Source organism: Carcharhinus amblyrhynchos, chromosome 13 (genome assembly GCF_965287045.1).
Source record: "Carcharhinus amblyrhynchos chromosome 13, sCarAmb.v2.hapA, whole genome shotgun sequence".
Lineage (NCBI taxonomy): Eukaryota > Metazoa > Chordata > Chondrichthyes > Carcharhiniformes > Carcharhinidae > Carcharhinus > Carcharhinus amblyrhynchos.
This window is the reverse complement of record NC_137336.1, coordinates 33,430,336-33,450,483: the sequence shown is the minus strand read 5'-3', so window position 1 is coordinate 33,450,483 and position 20,148 is coordinate 33,430,336. Positions and strand designations below refer to the sequence as shown.

The window sequence follows — 20,148 nt, the reverse complement described above, 5'->3', positions numbered from 1 at the left end:
GACAACAAATTATAGCGACAGAAGGTGGAAGTGGGGTCCCACAAGGGACCCCGCTTAGTGTTGGAAGAATTGGTGTTGACAATGCATATTAATCATTTAGATTTTGGAATCAAAAACTATTTTTAAATTTGTGGGTGGCACCATTATGGAGGTGGGGAGGCCAGTCAGCACTGAGGAGGACCCAACAAATTTCAAGACAATGTTAATAAACTTGTAGAATGGACATAGATGAAGCATTGTTAGAGAGTTTAAAAGAGTTAGAATGAAATCAAATCAAATGAAATCAAATCATTTCTAAGTGACGAATAAATTTCAACACATACGAGTGAGTTGTTACATTATGGTAAGAAGTATAAGGAAGTTGCATATTGGAAATTTAAAAATCTGAATGGAGTAGCGGGACGGATAGTGGAGTAGTGAATCAGTGCACAAATTACTTAAAGTAGTGTCATAGATTAGTAAGACCATAAAGCAAGCTAACCCCAAGAGTTGATTTCTAGAGGGATAGAATTAAAAACGTGAAACTATGCTAAATGTTTACAACCCCCCTTGGTTAGATTGCATTTGGATTACTGTACACAGTTCTGGTTGCCATGTTGTTAATGGAATATGGAAGAACTGGAAAAGGTGTAAAAAATATTTACAAGAATGATAGCAAAAATGTGAAGTTACAAGTATCAGAAACTTCTGAACAGGCCGAGAGGTGATATAATAGAGGTCTTTAAAATTATGAAAGGTGGAGTAGATACAGATGGTGGATTTTATTGAATCCCGTCTGAGGCTAACGGAGAATTCCATTCTCCAAGTGTCGCCCACCCCAATTCTGGGGCAGGCGAGGCGGTCAGAGTGTTTCTACTTGAGAGGAGCAAAACTAGAGGCCATCAATATAAGATGATCACCAAGAAATCAGATAGGAAATTCAGAAGAAACTTCTTTACCCAGGGAGTGGTGAGAATGTGGAACTGACTACCACAGGGAGTAGTTGAAGCAAATATTTAAAGGGAGGCTAGATAAGCATTTGAAGGAGATGTGAATAGAGAGTTATGATAATGGATTTAGATGAGGAAAGATGGGAGGAGACTTAAGTGGTTCATTGTCATTTTGGCTGTTTGGGCTTGCTCCTGTGTTGTGTTAGGCTATGTAATTCAAAAAGAACTGATTAGGTTTGAAGCATTTTAGTACATCCTATGGACATCAAAAGCATCAAATAAGTGCAAGTTCTTTCACATAATCAAGGATCAGACTCCACAGTAACGTTAGGAAGTGCTGTCTCTCAGATGAGATGTTAAATCATCATCTATTCTGGTTCAGATAGAGACTGGAAATTCCTGCTATTATTCAAAAAAGAGCACAAAGTTTTCCTGCTGCTCTTCCAACATTTTTCTCTGGAACAATATTACCTCATTATCCATTTCATTGCAGTTCATTTTACCTTGCAGTGTATAAATGATCAATTTCAAAGTAATTTGTAGCACGTGACACTGAGATAGCTCTGAAATATGAAGCATTATATAAGTGCAAATTCTTTTCTTTCTATGCTAATGTTGTGCCAGTGCACCACTTGTATAATGCTATTAATTTACCTCCAGTTATTGAAATAGCTGGCTGAACTGCCAGTATTAGTTCTCTTCATTTTACATGTCTATCAGACATTCTTGATAAAGTTTGGGGAAACTGTGCTGAACAGTTATATAAAAGTTCTATAATGATGTTCCAGAGAGGAGATTTGGTGCCCCAGCTCTGTGCCATGTACATAAAGCCTCCGGTTATGCACAGTGGAGCAGCTTTGTTCCTGTTTGGTTAAAGACTGTTGTGTTAGGCTTTTCTTTGTTGAAATTGGTTATATATTTAATTGGTTGTATGATTGCTTTAAATGCACGATCACATGATTTGATGATGTCATTAGTGTTTCAAAGGCTGCTTTTAATTTCCATTTACTTTCTGTGCAGAGAATATCTCTTTCAGTAAATTTGTTGTGTGTTTGTTTGAATTTATGTGTGCAAACCATGTCTTTTTCTTTTTGTTTAAAACCCACAACCCCTAATGTAGTTAGGACATTACGAAATTTGAGACGTTTTCTAGAAATTCCTTAGAACTAGGTTGCATTCGTAAGACAGAGTATGAAACAGCCTGTGTTCATTTATTTGGCCTATTTGGGGTTTTGTATTTCTTTTCAGTGTCTTCAGGAGTCTAAAACATTGATATTGATTGATATTGGAATATTAATCTACGGAAAATATCATACTAAGTTGCATTTTTCAAGACAAACCTACAAAGGAAAGGATCTCTTGATTTTTTTAAAATATCTATTACTCCGAAGATAATCGGATACAAAGCAAGTAAAAGGACAGGGTAAACAAAAACAATATTAATATAGAATAAACTGAGACATAAGTATCTTCCTTTATACTGTGTGGCACCATCACCGTGCTAAGATCATAAAACATAGGAGCAGAATTAGGCCACTCAGCCCATCGAGTCTGCTCCACCATTCAATCATGGCTGGTATTTTTCTCATCCCCATTCTCCTGCCTTTTCCCCATAACCCCTGATCCCTTATTAATCAAGAACATATCTATCTCTGTCTTAAAGACACTCAATGACCTGGCCTCCACAGCCTCCTGTGGCAGAGTCCCACAGATTCACCACTCTCTGGCTGAAGAAATTCCTCCTCATCTCTGTTTTAAAGGATCATCCCTTTAGCCTGAGGTTGTGCTCTCTGGTTCTAGTTTATCCACAGATGGAAACATCTTCTCCACATCCACTCTATCCAGCCCTCACAGTATCCTGTAGGTTTCAATAGGATCCCTCCTCATCGTTTTAAATTCCAACAAGTACAGACCCAGAATCTGCAACTGTTCCTCATACGACAAGCTCTTGATTTCAGGGTTCATTCTTGTGAACCTCGTCTGGATCCTTTCCAAGACCAGCACATCCTTCCCTATTTACGGAAAACTCTAAATAGGATAGACTCGAAACAGATCTAGCAGCTGAAAAATGGGCACCCAAGAGGCGCTGAGGGCTAATGGCAGCAGCAGACTTGTGTTTAACCACCATCTGTAACTTCATGATGCCACCATGATGGCAGCACAGTGGTTAACGCTGCTGCCTCTCAGCTCCAGGGACCTGGGTTCCACTCCCAGCTTGGGTCACTGTATGGAGTTTGCATGTTCTCCCTGTGTCTGCATGCATTTCCTCTGGGTTCTTTGGTTTCCTCCCACAGTCCGAAAGACATGCTGGTTAGGTGCATTGGCCATGCTAAATTCCCCCTCAGTGTACCTGAACAGGTGCCAGAATGTGGCGCGTAGGGGATTTTCACAGTAACTTCATTGCAGTGTTAATGTAAGCCTACTTGTGACTAATAAATAAACTTTAATTTTGTATCCCCCGTTCTACCATAACCACCAAGCCAGGGAATCAACCTTGGTTCAGTGAGGAGTGTTTAGGAGCAGTACCAGGCATACCTAAAAATGAGGTGCTAACCTAGTAAAGCTAAACAGTAGAAGCGTGCCAAACAGTAGAAGCAGCATGTGAGAGAGCTAAGTGAACTCACAATCGAAGGATCAGATCAAAGTTTTGCCGTGCTGCCACATCTGGTTGTGAATGGTGGTGGACACTCAAACTAACAGGATGAGGAGACGCCACTAACATCCCCACCTTAAATGATGTAGGGAGCCCAGCACGTCAGTGATAAAGCATTTGCAACCATCTTTAGCCAGAAATGCTGAGTGGACGATCCATCTGATCAGCTTCCTGAGATCGCAGATTGATTCATGCCACACCATGTCAGAAAATGACTGAAGGCACTGGATACTGCAAAGGCTATGGGCCCTGACAACATTCTAGCAATGGTACTGAAGGCTTGTGCTCCAGAGCTGGCCATACCCCAGCCAAACTGTACAAGTACAGCCACAAAACTGACATAAACCCGACAATGTGGAAAATTTCCTAGGTATGTCCTGTCTGCAAAGGAAAATAGGAAAAGTCAAATTCAGCCAATTACTGCTCCATCGGCCTACTCTCAATCATCAGCAAAGTGATGGAAGGTGTCAACTATCAAGGAACACTCTCAAAGCAATAACCTATTCAGCTTGGGATTTGCAAGGGTTACTTGGCTCCTGACCTCATTACAGCATTGGTCTAAATGTGAGCAAAGGAGCTGAACTCTTGTCAGGTGAGTGCAACTGCGCTTGACATCAAGGCAGTGTTTGACCATGTTGTATCAGGAAGCCCTTGTAAAATGACAGAACTGCTTGACAAGGCTATTTGATAACATAGTTTTTATAAACTGTGGCTGTACTGCTTGAGCAAGTTACAAGAAATCAAGTGAATATGCCCTGAAATGGCACTTTGGTACATGCCAGCATAATGTTGATAATATGATTTCTACCTGTTCACGTATATAAGCATGTGCTATCAGCAAGCTTCCTGTCATTTGTTCACATTGATCCGTGAATTTATTACTACAGATTATGAAAAATTAATGCCAAAATCACGCTGCCGTTCACTCTGGTGGGATCTTAAGGTCCCGTGGATGGCACATCCCTGCTGCATGTTTCCTGGTGGCAAGGGATGCTTTCAATGGGAAATCTTGTTGACAGTGGCAGACCATAAGATCCCGCCGGCAGCAGGTGGCATGCCAGCTCCTGCTGCCATGAAACATGTCGCAGAGGGGGAGGAAAATCTCACCTTACGATTGATTATTTGGAATTTCTATGGCCAGTATACGTTACTGTCCAGTATAAATTACTAGTAAGTAAATACATTGAATGAATAGCCTGTTAAATAAGCTAAAGTGTTGGTAACCAGATTTATTTTTGCCAACATCATGACTCGATACGCCTTTTGTACCCGCAGAAAAGGTATCCAAAATTTGTGGTGTAGACTATTTTCTATGATCAGGAAACTCAATTATTGTTCCACAATATGTTAAAATCAACTAGCAGGGCAAGCCACTTCCGTTAGCAAGGTTTCCAAGCAGGACTCCAAGCTGGGTAAGTCCTGGAGTAGCGTTCCCTGCCAGGTAAGTGATAAACCTGTTCACATATTAGCTTTACAGCTGACACAAAAGGAAGCTGTCACATTCGATTAGTCAGGCTTGAATTCAAACTTGGATTCAGAAAGGAGCAAAAGCAGCATTATAACTTGCTATGCAACCCATATTCCCAGAACTGAGAAGAACATAAAACATTCTAAGCATGTTCAACCATATACCTTTAGCATTTAGGGAATTACTACAACGGTTTCTCTAGTTCATTCGTATAATATTTTCAGGCAAATTGTATGAAGTGCTGGAGGCATGCAGCAGGGTACCAAAAAGAGCTCTGCAGCAGGATAATAAAACATTAACAAACATTATCAAATTGTTTCAAATATTTAGTTACAGCTTTGTGTATCTGGTTTCAAAGAATGAAACCTGGGCCATACCATTGGTTGTTAAGGGTTATGAAAGCAAAGTGGGTGGATGATGTTAAGATGCAGATCAACCATAATCCAAATGATTGAAGGAGTAGGCATGAGGGATGTTATTGTGTGATGCTTCCACAATAGAAACATAGATCAGCCTGGCACTGCTTTTGAGATCCCATTTGTTCCAGCTTGAAATGTTATTGCTTTGAAGAAATTTTGTACAAAAATGGGACTAAATAATGAAGCCTATTAGCAAAAAATGGAAATAAAATTCATACTCTCTGTAAACCTGGGCTGCCTTTTACTCATCACACTTTTCGGGCAGGATGATTTATTGGGGGCGGCACTGTAGCACTGTGGTTAGCACTGCTGCTTCACAGCTCCAGGGATCTGGGTTCGATTCCTGGCTCGGGTGACTGTCTGTGTGGAGTTTGTACGTTCTCCCTGTGTCTGCATGGGTTTCCTCCCACACTCCAAAGACGTGCGGGTTAGGTTGATTGGCCATGCTAAATTGACTGTAGATGCATAGATTTGAGGATTAGTGGGTAAAATATGTATGGATTATTGGGGTAGGGCTTGGATGGGATTGTGGTCGGTGTAGACTCGATGGGCCGAATGGCCTCTTTCTGTACTGTAGGGTTTCGTCCTTTTTCTTGTCCTTTTTCTCAATAACCACCTCATATCCTGATTTGGAAAACTCTTCCTTGTCTGGGGTAGGGAATAGTAAATTAATAGGTGGGGTCAGAGTAAAAGAGAAAGTAATACAGTCAAAGTTAATGTGCATGTATTTTAATGTACAGTGGTAAATAAGATTGAGTTACAAGCACAGAATGCCATGTGGAAACATGATGTGATGATAACAGAGATATAGCTCCAAGAGGGCAGGATTCACTATTAAATATTCCTGAATACAAGGAAATTAAAGAGTGTTACAAAAATTATTAAGTACTTATAAACAAGGTACTTTAATTATCCAGATGTAGACTGAGATAATATTTGTGTAAAGGGCAAAGAGGGTCAAGAGTTCACAGTGTGTGTTCAGGAAAATTTTCTTCGGTATGTTTCCAGTCCAATGAGGAAGGAAACACTGATGGACTTTGTTCTTGGAAAAGAGATAAGCCAAGTAGATCAAGGGTGGGATTTTCTGGTCATGTTCTACCCTGAAACTGAAAAATCCCACCCGTGGTCAACAGACCTTTCCATGCTCTGCCCCTCGCCTGCTACGATTCCTGTGGCAGGTGGAACAGGAAATTCGCTCCCAAGTATCAGTTCTCAAACATTTAAGGGACGGTCAGCCTTAAAAAAACAGCCCAGAGTAAGATAAAAGAACAGGAAGAAAGCCAACTTCAGTGGGATAAGGACAGATCTGGGCTGAATAATTTAGAGTCCAAGGTTGACAGGAAAAACAGTAGTTAATCAATGAACAATTGTCAAAGAAAATATGATTTGGGCATGCGCAAGAGATTGAAAAGGGAAAGGGAAAGCAAACAAATCCAGAGCACCCTGAATGACATAGGAGACAGAAATTAAGATAAAGTAGCGTTGAGCAGAAACACTTAAGAACCAGACTGTGTATAGAAGGATGAGAGGGGAAGTGAAGAAGCATATAAGAGAACCAAAGAAGGAGCATAAAAAAAGACTAGCACCTAACATAAAAGAGAATTCCAAAGTCTTCTATAGGCATGTAAATAGTGAAAGGATGGTAAATTGAGGATTAGGACCAAAAAGCGAATTTACACGTGGAAGCCGAGGGCATAGCTGAGGTGCTAAATGAATACTTTGTATCTACCTCGATGAACGAAGATGATGTTACCCAGGTCATGGTAATAGAAGAAGTAATTCAGATACTTGAAGGGTTTAAAATTGAAAAGGAAGTGATATTGGATAGGTTTTCTGCAATTAAAGTTGGCAAGGCCAAAAGTTGGACTGGATACTGTGAGAAGTGAGAGTGGAAATTGTGGAAGAACTGTTCATAATTTTTCAGTCTTCCTGATGATGGTGCCAGAGGACTGGAGAATTGCAAATGAATACGGTGCAAAGGTAAGCCCAATAACTATAGGCCAGTCAGTTTAATGTTGTTGGTGGGGAATCTTCTAGGAACAATAATTTGGGACAAAGTTAATAGTCACGTAGATAAGTGTTAATTAACAAAAGCCAGCATAGATTTCTTAAGAAAAATATCATGACTGTGCTTCTCCAGCCGTTCACACCCCGCTCACGCTGCCCTCGAGAATGGAGAATTTAGTGCTCAAACAAATCTCCATTCACTGCAGCAGGATCAGAGAATCCCAGATATGGGCGAGGTTGGAGAATTCTAGCCCATGTCTAACTAACTTGCTGGAGTTTTTTGAAGAGGCAACAGAAAGGGTTGATGAGGGCAATGCTTTTGGTGTGATGTGTATGGATTTCCAAAAGGCAGTACAGTACAGTAGCACACAACAAACCTGTGAGCAAAGTTATAGCTCATGGAATAAAAGGAACAGTAGCAACATGGTTACAGACTGAGTGGAAGGAAACAGGAGTAGCTAATGGATATTTTTCGGGCTAGGGGCAAGTTTGTAATGGAGTTCCCCAGGAGTTGGTTCCTGATATATTAAATGACCTGGATCTTGGTGGATAGGGCACTGTTTCAAAGTTTGCGAATGATACAAAAGTAGGAGAAATTGTGAATTGTGAGGAGGATAGTGAAGAATTTTGAAAGGACAATAACAAGTTGGTGGAATGGGCGGACAGGCGGCAGATGAAGTTTAATGCAGAGTAATGTGAAGTGATTCATTTTGGTAGAAATAGTATGGAAAGACAGTATAAAACTGGGAATGCGGGAGCAGAGGGTCCTGGGTGTATATGTGCATGAGTCATTGAAGATAGCAGGACAGAGTAAGAGAGTTGTTAATAAAGCATGAAATATCCATGACTTTATTAATAGAGGCATAGAGTACAAGAGCAGGGTGGTTATGCTGAATTGATAGAAGTCATATGTTCATGCTATTCTGGGCATGCAGTTCAGGAATGACATGAAGGAATTGGAAAGAGTGCAGAAAAGATTCACAATAATAGTTCCTGTGATGAGAAACTTCAGATGGAGATAGTTTGGAGAATTTAAGATTGTTTTCATTAGGGAAAAGAAGGTTAAGTGGAGATTTAATAGAGGTATGCAAAATCATGAAGGGCCTGGGCAGACTAGATGGGGAAAAAATTGTTCCCACTCATGAAAGGATCAAGAACAAGAGGGCGGAGTTAAAGTGATTAGTAAAAGAAGCAAATGAGGAAAATGTTTTTCACACAGCAAGAAGTTAGGGTTTAGAATGCTCTGCTGAGAGTGTGGTGGAGACAGGTTCAATTGAAGCATTCAAAAGGGAATCATGCTGTTATTTGAAAAGAGAGAATGTGCAAGGTTATGGGGAAAAGGTGGGAAAATGGCACGAGCTGAGTTGCTCATTCAGAGATTGAGCGCAAACACAGTAGCCACCTTGTGCTTCATAACAATTCTGGGCTCTAAGCCTATGATTGGTAAACATCAATGCAAAGTATTCATTTAGTACCTCAGACATGTACTTTTGAGCACTTTTGGCTTCCACCAGTACTAATATTGACTTCCTTGATGGCATATTGTTGGACAAGTTCCAACTACTCATATCTTGTCTAACTGCTATTAATTATGCGCTAGCTGTTAGACCTTCAACCTCGGAGTGTGTCAGTGTTGAAGTTGGCACTGTTCTCACCGCATTCAAACAAGTATGTATACATGCATGCACTTCAGTTAGGAACAGTGATCTCTGTGTGGCCTATTCTAGTTTGTTGACACCAGTACTTCCTCTCGTGTTCTATTGCCCAAAAAAACTCAACATGGAAACCATTACTGTATATTCATCACAAACATTTGTTGAGTAATTTGGGAAAATAATCTATACGTTTGTTTTTCATTCATCATCCTTTCCTGAAGGTGTTAATCACTGCCATCAAAAGCAAGAATACTACGTTTTCCCCTCTCCCTATATTCCTTGGGTAGTGTGCATCAATTTCTGCAATATGCAACGATTACAGTATATTTTTGCCAAAGTAAATCTCTGATGCTTGTAAAAAATGTACAGTGGGCACAGGCATATTGTAAGATGTACATTGTGAATGAAGTGGAGAGATATTACACTACAACAGATGTACCGGGATATGCCCTTTGTCCACCTTCCAGTGTGTTCATACTTCCTGTTCATCTGCCCGTTACACTGCCCATTCCTTAAAATATACTCTAAATATGTCTCTAATGTACTGAAACTGCTACAATTTGTACGATGTATGTATATTCCATGGACATCCTTTACCATGTATATTAATTTATACTGTACCTGTACTATAGCTATATTTAGATCAGGCTGTTACCTGATGTAAATCATATATCTGGCTAGCAGAACAAGTTAGTTTGTCATCTGTTGTCTGGTACATGGTCCATGCTGGTGACAGTGAAGTGTACTACCATTGGTTGTTATATTGCTGTTTTGTTTTAAAATCAAACTGGGGACCACAGATTGATTGATTACTTGTATTCAATGAAGTTTGAATGTCTCCTTTACTTCCAGTTCAACAAGAATAATGTATGATCACAAAGAATGATACCTGCTGCATTGTGACGCATTTTAAAGCGGATACTTGACAATAGCTGGGTAAAAATGCAGGTTTTTGCTGGTGTACGTTGTCATTAACTAATCAGAAATATATTCCTAAATATGAAGACATTGTTTATTATGGATATGATACAAAACAATAGACAGTTATGTGCAATTACAGAGTTGGATGCATCCATAATTTTGTTCTGATTAAACACCAAAACTTTTGGTATACCAAAGGATCTTGATGGCATGCTGCTTTAAATTCATTGTTTGCATTCAGAGTATGTTTATTCATCAACTTCCTTTAACAAAGCACTTTGCATCATGTATAAATGTAGGCAAGAGGCTGCTGAGATGAACACAGGGTACATGACCCTAAGTGACAGGAAAGCAATTTAAACACCAGATCGAACAGAGGGGACTGTGTAAATGACAATACCCAAGGATTGCACAATGTAACTGTAGTACATATGCACTTACACTTGCCCTGTTTTATTATCTGTCTCTCAGGTGTTGTATATATGAGTGGCCGTGTTTATGCAGTGGGAGGATTCAATGGATCCCTGAGAGTTCGGACTGTGGATGTGTATGATGCAGTTAAAGACCATTGGACATCCATTGCCAGTATGCAGGAGAGACGAAGTACTCTTGGGGCAGCAGTGTTAAATGAATTGCTCTATGCTGTTGGTGGATTTGATGGGAGTACAGGTACAGTGGGTTATCCTTGAAATATTTTTCACTTCTACCTAACTCCCTCCTCATTTTACAATTGTAGTTATTGTTTTGCATTTTATGTCTTATCTGGATATTTCTTAAATCCATCTCCTCTTTAGCACAAATAATTAATTGGGCTGACTATTTCACACAATCGCTTCTCATCACTTGTTTGCAAAGGTAACTTGATACTATAAGACCATAAGATATAGAAGCAGAATTAGGCCATTTGACCCATCGAGTCTGCTCCTCCATTCAATCATGGCTGATATGATTCTTATCTCCATTCTCCTGCCTTTTTCCCGTAACCCTTGATCCCCTTATTGATCAAGACCCTATCTATCTCTGTCTTAATGATACTCAATGACCTGACCTTCGAAGCCCTCTCCGGCAATGAGTTCCACAGATTCACCAGCCTCTGGCTGAAGAAATTCCTCCTTATTTCAGTTTTAAAGGGGTGTCCCTTCACTCTGAGGTTGTGCCCTCAAGTTCTAGTCTCTCCCACAAGTGGAAACATTCTCTTCACATTCAATCTATCTAGGCTTCTCAGTATTCTGTAAATTTCAGTTAGATCCCCGCCCCCCTCATCCTTCTAAATTCCATCAAGTATACACCCAGACTCCTCAACCACTCCTCATATGACAGACTCTTTATTCCTGGGATCTACAGGAAACTGACAGGTGGTCTTGCTTCCTATCTTTCCACGACTACCACCTTCCATTTCCTCTGTCTCCTAATTTCCATATTTTAATTTACCACCACCTTGTTCCTTCTTGTTAGTTAAAATAAAAATATTAATGTTTTTTGTGAGATATAATGTCACTTAGCCAGGGTATGACAACAGTGGCAAGAATCAGCATCAGAATGGCATAATTACATTTTTCTTTCAGTGGAGGTGTATAAAAGAGCATCATTAAACTCCATCAAAACTAACTGTTGTGTTATCTAAAGATTAGGGAAGTTACATGGCTTATTCAAGGAACCTACAAACTAAACCTTATAATTGCCCCATCATGTCCTGTAATGAACCTTGAAGTGGTGCTCATATTTAATATTGTGTATGCATCCAAAAAGCTCCCCTCAGTTATCAATCTACAAGACTTTTATCATCAATTGCCTGTCCATCATTACTAATTTTGTTTGTTATAATAGCCTTTCCTCAAATCCCTGAATGCTGGAGACCACTTCCTTCCCCACTCCATATATATGTACATACATGTAATGCATACTTTCCATATAGGATCATTGTAAATTGGTTACATTTAAAAATTATAGCAACTGGAGGGAGGAGAAAATCAAGTCAGAGACACCTGCCACAGAATTGAGAAATGTATGTAGAATACGTGGTTTGATTGCACTGTCTCCTTAGCTTGCCTGCTTCCTTTGTCACGATGCCTATAACTGGTCACAGTACTTAAAGAGTAGTCTAACCTTAGCTGCATTACACTTTATTTGGCACCATTTTGGGAATTAACGTATTCTACATACATTTCTCAATTCTATGGCAGGTGTCTCTGACTTGATTTTCTCCTCCCTCCAGTTGCTATAATTTTTAAATGTAACCAATTTACAATGATCCTATATGGAAAGTATGCATTACATGTATGTACATATATATTTGGAGGGGGGAAGGAAGTGGTGTTGAGATGATGGTGTACTGGTTATGTCACTGGATGGGTAATCCAGTTGCCCAGACTAATCCCAGGGGTGGGGCCTGGGTTCAAATCCCACCATAGCAGCTGGTGGAATTTCAAGGTAGAATACTAAAACCTGGCATTGAAACCATGAAGCCATCATCGTTTATCATAAAAACTCATCAGGAGTGAACCAAATGGGATTTTACCTAAAGGGAAGGAAATCTGCCCTCCTTACTCATCTGGTCTTCATGATTTACATTTTTAACTGCCCTGTGCAATATCCAAGCAAGCCATTCTGTTCTGTTCTGTCCTGTAATTAAGGCAAATGCTGACTTCCTTAGTGATGCACACATTCCTACAAAACATAAATTATGTTTTAATCTTATTTCCTTCTATGTTTATTATTGCTGATTTGTAACAAATAAAAAAATTATTGGTGGCAGCTATTGTTAGTGATTAGCAAAGGTCTAAAAGTCTATCTACCTCAAGAAATCCTGCCTTAGAACTAGCAACAATAAACGTACGAATCAAAAGTGTTTCTTCAAACTGACCCTGTACAATTAGCACTGTCATATTTAATCTCCTGAGGCTTGGCTTCAATTCACTAAGATTCTTAATCCTGGTGTACTTTATTCCTTAGCTGTTGGTTCATTCAATGACAAAGATATCCTTGCTGTTCTGTTTGTATTATGCTTAGTTCTGGAAATGAGATGATTATATAATTTTTCCCTTGTTAAGTAGGACTATCATCAGTGGAGGCTTATAATTATAAAATCAATGAATGGTTTTTCGTGGCACCCATGAACACAAGAAGAAGTAGCGTTGGTGTTGGAGTTGTGGAAGGTAAGAGAAGAGATGACGAATGTTTTGTAGCTCTGTATATTTTCTGAACAAATTGTTATTCCTACCTATTATCCAGTAAAGAAATAAAGGTAAGAAACAAAAAAAATTACTTGACCTTTGAGTCCTAAGCTTAAGGGCTGTCTTATGGTTTGAGTAAAAGAAAAATGAATTCATTTTTTGCATTAAGTCTGACCCAAAGTTTATTTATGTGAAAAATCTGATCATACATAATTTATTGCCTATCAAAGTGAATGGTTTATTTAAAGAATATTCTTTTCACAGTCTTTTAAAGAGGGCCAGGTCTCCTGAAGACTGTAAGTCACTGTGTGGACTTTTACCTAGTCACTAGCCTGTTGCATGTTAAATGCGTACTTGTCTTAATGAAGATGTTTCTGGGTGTTCTTTCACCAGCATGATGATGCAAAAAACTCAAACCTGCACAGCAGAGAGGAATGCACACTGGACATTTGCACCTACAGCATGTTTTGTTAGACAGAACAATATAAAACTGTGTTGCACAAAGATCGGTGTTGGTGATTTCAAATAGCACATTCATCCATAATTGCATAATTTTGTTTTTAATATTCCCTTTTGTGAAAGCCTCTTGTACCTTCCACATTTCAGAACAGATCCACTTCTACTTTGTTCTTCTGTAACACATCTCAGCTTTTTAGCTGGAGAACAGAGACTATTGGAAGAAAATCTTTCTCATATTTCGAGCACTTTCAAATATGTCCAGGACATAAAGCATGTGGAACTTTTCATTTACCATGTGTATCCACACTTTCCACATGCAAGTATTCATTCAGTTGAAGATTGTGTTTTATATGACAAATATAAATATCAAAGTCACCTTTCTAGAAACAGCAATTACAGAATTTCATTAATTGCTATTTTTTTCACAAAAACAAAATCTCAACAGGATTTATAGCCTCTGTCTACTCATGTTTAATGATGCATCAAACTGCTAATCCTCAAATATTAGATGCCCAGCCTACATCATTTAAGCTGAATGATTATCAATATTTTAAACACAACTGGTGTGAGAGTCCTAAAAATAACTCTCATCATGTGGGGATTTTTCTCTGCGGCTGTTTTGCCCTATGTCATTGCTGTTTGAAGCTGTGAAATCTAGGTCTTAATCCTTGCATGATTATTTTCCACACAGATGCTTTTACACAGACTTTCCCATTCCTTGCTACTTGGAAGTAAGTAATAAGTTCCTGGATGGACAGGGGAGGAATTGAATTTGTGCTAAGAATTTAAGCTAAAATTCAGTGCACACTCAAGTTAACTCTCAGAGAAAAACAAAGTACTGCAAATTCTGAACTTAAGACAAAAATTGCTGGAAATACTCAGCAGGTCTGGCAGCATCTTTGGAGAGAGAAACAAGAGTTAACAGTTCAGGTTGATGCCTTTCATTGCTTCTGACGTTCACACTCTCTCCCTCCTCACCCCATTTCTCTCTCTCTTCTATTGGACAACCAGTATTGAACGAGAAACACTGTTGTGTTCAACAGTTTTCCATAAAGTACATGTGTTGATTGTTAATGCACGCTCTGTTTCCTCAGGCAGGTTGTATGCAGTAGGTGGTTATGATGGAGCATCACGTCAGTGTCTTAGTACTGTTGAAGCATATAATCCGGTCAGCAACGAATGGACATATGTTTCAGATATGAGTACACGTCGTAGTGGTGCAGGTTTGATTTTTAAAATATATCTCTTGTATAATGTACAGCATTTTACAGTCTTTTTAAATTTACCTTTTCAAATTTAGGTTGTTTTTTTTATTTTTAGAACTAATATATTTTGCGTAACATGGAAAGACACAGTAATAAGTTTGATCGGAATTGATAAAATCTGCTTTTTTAACAATTCCTGGATAGTTTCACGAATTTAGTTATGGTAAATTATAAATGATTAATTTACACAATGCTGTGTACAACAGTTTTCAGAATTGGTTCTGTTTTAATGAGTGTAATGATAAAGACTATTTTATTCTCAGCTCTTTCCTTGAGCTGTGAGACTCGTTCAAAGTTTTGTTGAATCACAGCAGCGAAATCATTAAATAACATTCTATGTGACTATGACCTTGGAAAACGATTCTTCCTCTACTTTCTTGGTCTGTCTGTAGCCATTAACGTTGTGGGCCACATGACCCTTCTCCAGCTCCTTCCCTCTGGTTGGGTTGGGTGGGACTGCATGTGCCTAATTCCATCATTATCTATTCGGTTGTAGCCAAGGGACCACTTGCAATGGCTTTTCCTCCTCCTCCAGCCTTACAATCCTCCAAATTGTCATCACTTCTCCAGTTCTGACGTCTTATGCATCCCCAATTTGAATCACCCCACTATTAATGGCCATGTCTTAGCTGTTGAGCCTCACTACCTTGCTTTTCTCCTTTAAGACGTCAGATCAAACCTACTTCTTTAATCAAGGTTTTGATCATCAACCTCAAATCACCTTTGTGGATCGGTATCAGATTCAATTTGATAATGCTCCTGTGAAGCTTGGGAGTTGCATTTTACTACATTAAAGGTGCTTCGTAAATGCAAGTTGTTGTTGAAGTGTGCTTGACCCTCATGCGACCAGGAAAAGACAGCATATTGAGTTCAGTCAGTCTGTCACGGGAGGGCATCTTCAGATTGAACTCTTGATTCTTACAGGTAGGGAGTGAGGTGCTAAATTGGTTAGCCTTGAAAAATGTTGGAGGAATCCCAATGCAAGATTTGCCAAAACCTATTGATTGGAATGGGAGCAGCATACCAACTTCATGCTGTTGCTAATTATTATGATTTTTTTGGGTACATTGGGTACCAACTGTACCAGTCATTGGCCAGTACTTAATATTGTAACTAATTTGCACTAAAAATACCTTGCACCTCTTAATGGGGAGGATCACTGGCAGGAGCAGGTTCTACAATCAAATCTGACCTGGGGAAAAGAGAATAGTTGACCACGGAAGAGTATGGGTCCCCAGGTTTTTAGGATGCTGAATTTGAAGATCTTGGTGGAGGAGGTGGAAGGTAAAAGAGGTGAGCTGTATCCTCAGAATGTTCTCCAGACACACCATGAGGAGGCAGTGGGAACAGTTGACATGTAGGCCAATACCAGGAATGCAACCTCAAAGACCTGAATGCAGTGTCAAAAGACATTTAATGACCACCCATGAGTGGTCAAGTTCTGCGAGTGATCTTCGCATGCCACATCCTATCAGCTGTACCATACTAGCTTCAGCTACTGTTCAATTCGCCTCACCTATCAACAATATGACCTGGCACTTTTGAAAGTCTCGTATCTATTTCTACATTGGTATCCCAATCCTCAGAGGGTCATGAGTTTTGGAACTCTTTTCCCCAGAGTGGTGAAGACAGAATCAATGAATATTATTTTAAGGCAGAAGTAGATAGATTCTTGACTAACAAGGGTTCAAAGGTTAATGGGGGTAGGCAGAATGTAGAGTTGAGGCCACATACAGATCAGCCACATTCCAATCAGCAGGTTCAAGGGGACGAAAGGCCTACTCGTGCTCCTAACTCATGTTCGTAGATAAGGAGCTGGAGCATAAAAATTCACAGCTACTCTTAGTCCGGTCCTTGCTTTGTCTCGTGGCTTCAACAGTTAACAGATTTCAGTGATTACCTCCTTAGAGAAGTGCAGAGGCATCAAATATTGGTCTGTCTTCTCAAAGATGCATTATTACAATGATCATAACGTATCTTTATTCATTTCTGCTCCCCAATAATCTGAATTATATTTGAGCATTAATTTTCTTTGGGTCAATACACATTTTTAGTGTGAATATAATTTCTCCTTGTCTTTTGATATTACTTTGTTTTGTTGTCTGGCTTTTTTTCTGATTCTTTGACTTGAGTTTTCCTAACTTGTGTCACGACATCACAGCATGAGCAGAACTGATACTGGGAGGTTGATTAAAACACTAAAACTCCAGAACAAAAACAGAAAATGCTGGAAAATCTCAGCAGTTCTGACAGCATTTGTGGAGAGAGAATAGAGCCAACATTTGAGCCTGGATGATCCTTCATCAGAGCCCTGATTCGAAATGTTGGCTCTATTCTCGCTCCACAGATGCCATCAGACCTGCTGAGATTTTCCAGCACTTACTGTTTTTGTTTCAGATTTCAGCATCCGCAGTATTTTGTTTTTAACTAAAACTCCAAGTATTTCCTTCATTCAGCTTGCTAACTGTGTTGACCTTCATGCATGGTTACTATTTTAATAACATTCCAGCAATCCAGAGAGAGGTTTTCTTTTTATAATCCTGTTCAATTTTTGAGGATTATGACCTGAACTCTCCTAACAATGCAGTGGGTAAATGCAATATGTGGTGTGATACTGAGTCCAAAGATGTGCACTTTAGCTGGATTGGCAATGCTAAATTGCCCTTAGTGTCAGGGGGACTAGCTAGGATAAATGCACAGGGTTATGGGGATAGGGCCTGGGTGGGATTGTGGTTGGTGCAGACTTGGTGGGCTGAATGGCCTCCTCCTGCACTGTAGGGATTCTATGATTCTGTGATACAGAACGGGAGAGTTGCCAGTTGAATTGATCACCTAAGCTGAGTTACCTGGTCTTGACTGAGATGATGGTGGGTGCGAATATTGGCTTCAGTATGCAGGGATTTTAAAAAGAAAAACTGACCAAGTAACTTCACTAGATATCCTCTAAGACCCCTCCGTCCCCTGCAAGTTTCACATGTGAATGTTCGAGAGGACAACATTGGAACTGACTATAACATTCCCCCACCTCAAGAATGGCCTACTGTGATTTGTTCACTTGGCCTATGAGAAATGGGAGGGTTACTGGTGCCTATGCAAACGCACCCCAGCAGTAGTTACCACCCTTAGCAGTGGAATAAGGGAGAAAAAATTGGAGAGATAAGAAAAAGACACAACCTAAAGAGCAATTCATAGATTCCCGTACGGCCCATCAAGTCTGCACCAACCACAATCCCACCAGGCCCTGTCCCTCTAACCCTACTTCTTTAGCCTACTAATGCTCTGACACTGAAGGGCAATTTAAAGGCCAATCAACCTAACCCACACATCTTTGGATTGTGGGAGGAAACTGGAGCACCATGCAGGAATGGGGAGAATATACAAACTCCACACAGACATGACCCAAGCCAGGAATCTGACCCAGATCCCTGGTGCTGTGAGGCAGCAGTGCTAACTACTGTGCCACCCGTGTGATATATAAGGCATTATGATAAACTCTATGCCTCGACTAATATAGGCAAGTATAAGAGCAGGGAGGTTATGCTGGAACTATTTGAAACATTGGTTAGGCCACATTGAGAGTATTACGTGCAGTTCTGGAACCCACATTATAAGAGGGGTGCGATAGCACTGGAAATGGTGTGGAGGAGATTTACTACGATGTTGCTTGAGCAGGAGAATTTCAGTTAGAAAGACAAATTGGATAAACTGGGGTTGTTTTCCTTAGATCAGAGGAGATTTGGTGGGGGGACATGATTGAGATGTATAAAATTATGAGGGGCACATCTTTTCCCTTTGGTGGAGGAATCAGTGACCAGGGAGCATTGATTTAAGGTAAGGGGCAGGAGGTTTAGAGGGGACGTGAGCAAAAAATGTTTTCACTCAGAGGGTGGTGGGTATCCAGAACTTACTGCCTAAAAGGGTGGTGGAGCAAAGAAGTATTTAGATATGAATTTGCAATGTCAAGACATGCAAAGCTATGGGCCAAATGCTGGATAATGGGATTAGAGTAGTTGGATAACTTGTCTTTGATCGGCGCAGATGCGATGGACCGAAGAGCCTTTTTCTGTGCTGTAGACCTCTACGACTCTAACTTCATCCCTGTCAAACTGAATGGAAACATTGCTTGTTAACCTATATTTGTACAGGCTGATGGTCCACAATCAAGTTTGGTATTTTGCATTGAGGAACTGAATGCTTTATTCATTCTTATGTTACAGGAGTAGGGGTTCTAAATGGTCAATTATATGCAACAGGAGGTCATGATGGACCTTTGGTGAGGAAAAGTGTTGAGGTGTACGACCCATCCACAAACACTTGGAGACAAGTGGCGGACATGAATATGTGCCGGAGGAACGCAGGTAGGGATCCATTTAAATTTTGGATTTTATCTTGTATTTGAAGATAAAATAAGTTTTAGTCTAATCAAATATTTTCTGTCTTGTAGGAGTTTGTGCTGTAAATGGATTTTTGTATGTAATTGGAGGTGATGATGGTTCTTCTAATCTAGCTTCTGTGGAGTTTTATAACTCTATAACTGACAAGTGGACATTATTACCAAGCAATATGAGCACTGGAAGAAGCTATGCAGGTAAAGCTGTTGCAGGTTGTAGCTAAGATTTTCTAACCAGGTTGCTGTGTACCGTAATGATGCACAAGCTAAGCAGTTTTTTTTTGATCGTTTGTCATCGGACTATTTCGGATCTATCCAATGTTAGAGTTGGTTTCCATTCGCAGGTGGACATAAAACATCCATATGCATTATTCTAATTCTATTACACACCAGAAATTGACTTGAATTTAAAATCTATATTTTTAATTTGATTCGATTTGATTTATTATTGTCACAAGTTAGTATACAGTGAAAAGTATTGTTTCATGTGCTCTATACAGACAAAGTATGCCGTTCATGGAGAAAGAAAGGAGAGGGTGCAGAATGTAGTGTTACTGTCATAGGTAGCATATAGAGAAAAATCAACTTAATGAGGTAGATCCATTCAAAAGTCTAATGCCAGAAGGGAAGAAGCTGTTCTTGAGTCATTTGATATATGGCCTTTTGCATCTTTTTCCTGACAGAAGAAGGTGGAAAATAGTATATCGGGGTTACGTGGGATCCTTAATTATGCTGGCTGCTTTTCTGAGCCAGAGGGAGATGTAGACGGAGTCAATGGATGGGAGGCTGGTGTGTGGGATGGACTAGGC

General features: G+C 39.7%; 1 protein-coding gene across 3 annotated transcripts in view; it reads left to right on the top strand.

The window, feature by feature from the left end:
• LOC145351821 (kelch-like protein 3) overlaps positions 1-20,148 on the top strand; it is a 114,939-nt gene that overhangs the window by 91,104 nt on the left and 3,687 nt on the right. For 2 of the 3 annotated variants that reach the window (XM_080201498.1, XM_080201496.1), the window contains 5 exons: positions 10,524-10,721; positions 13,103-13,207; positions 14,779-14,907; positions 19,167-19,307; positions 19,394-19,537. In XM_080201498.1, coding sequence (XP_080057624.1) covers positions 10,524-10,721; positions 13,103-13,207; positions 14,779-14,907; positions 19,167-19,307; positions 19,394-19,537 — 717 coding nt within the window. The remainder of the gene's footprint in view (positions 1-10,523; positions 10,722-13,102; positions 13,208-14,778; positions 14,908-19,166; positions 19,308-19,393; positions 19,538-20,148) is intronic. The other variant, XM_080201497.1, reaches the window with a different exon arrangement.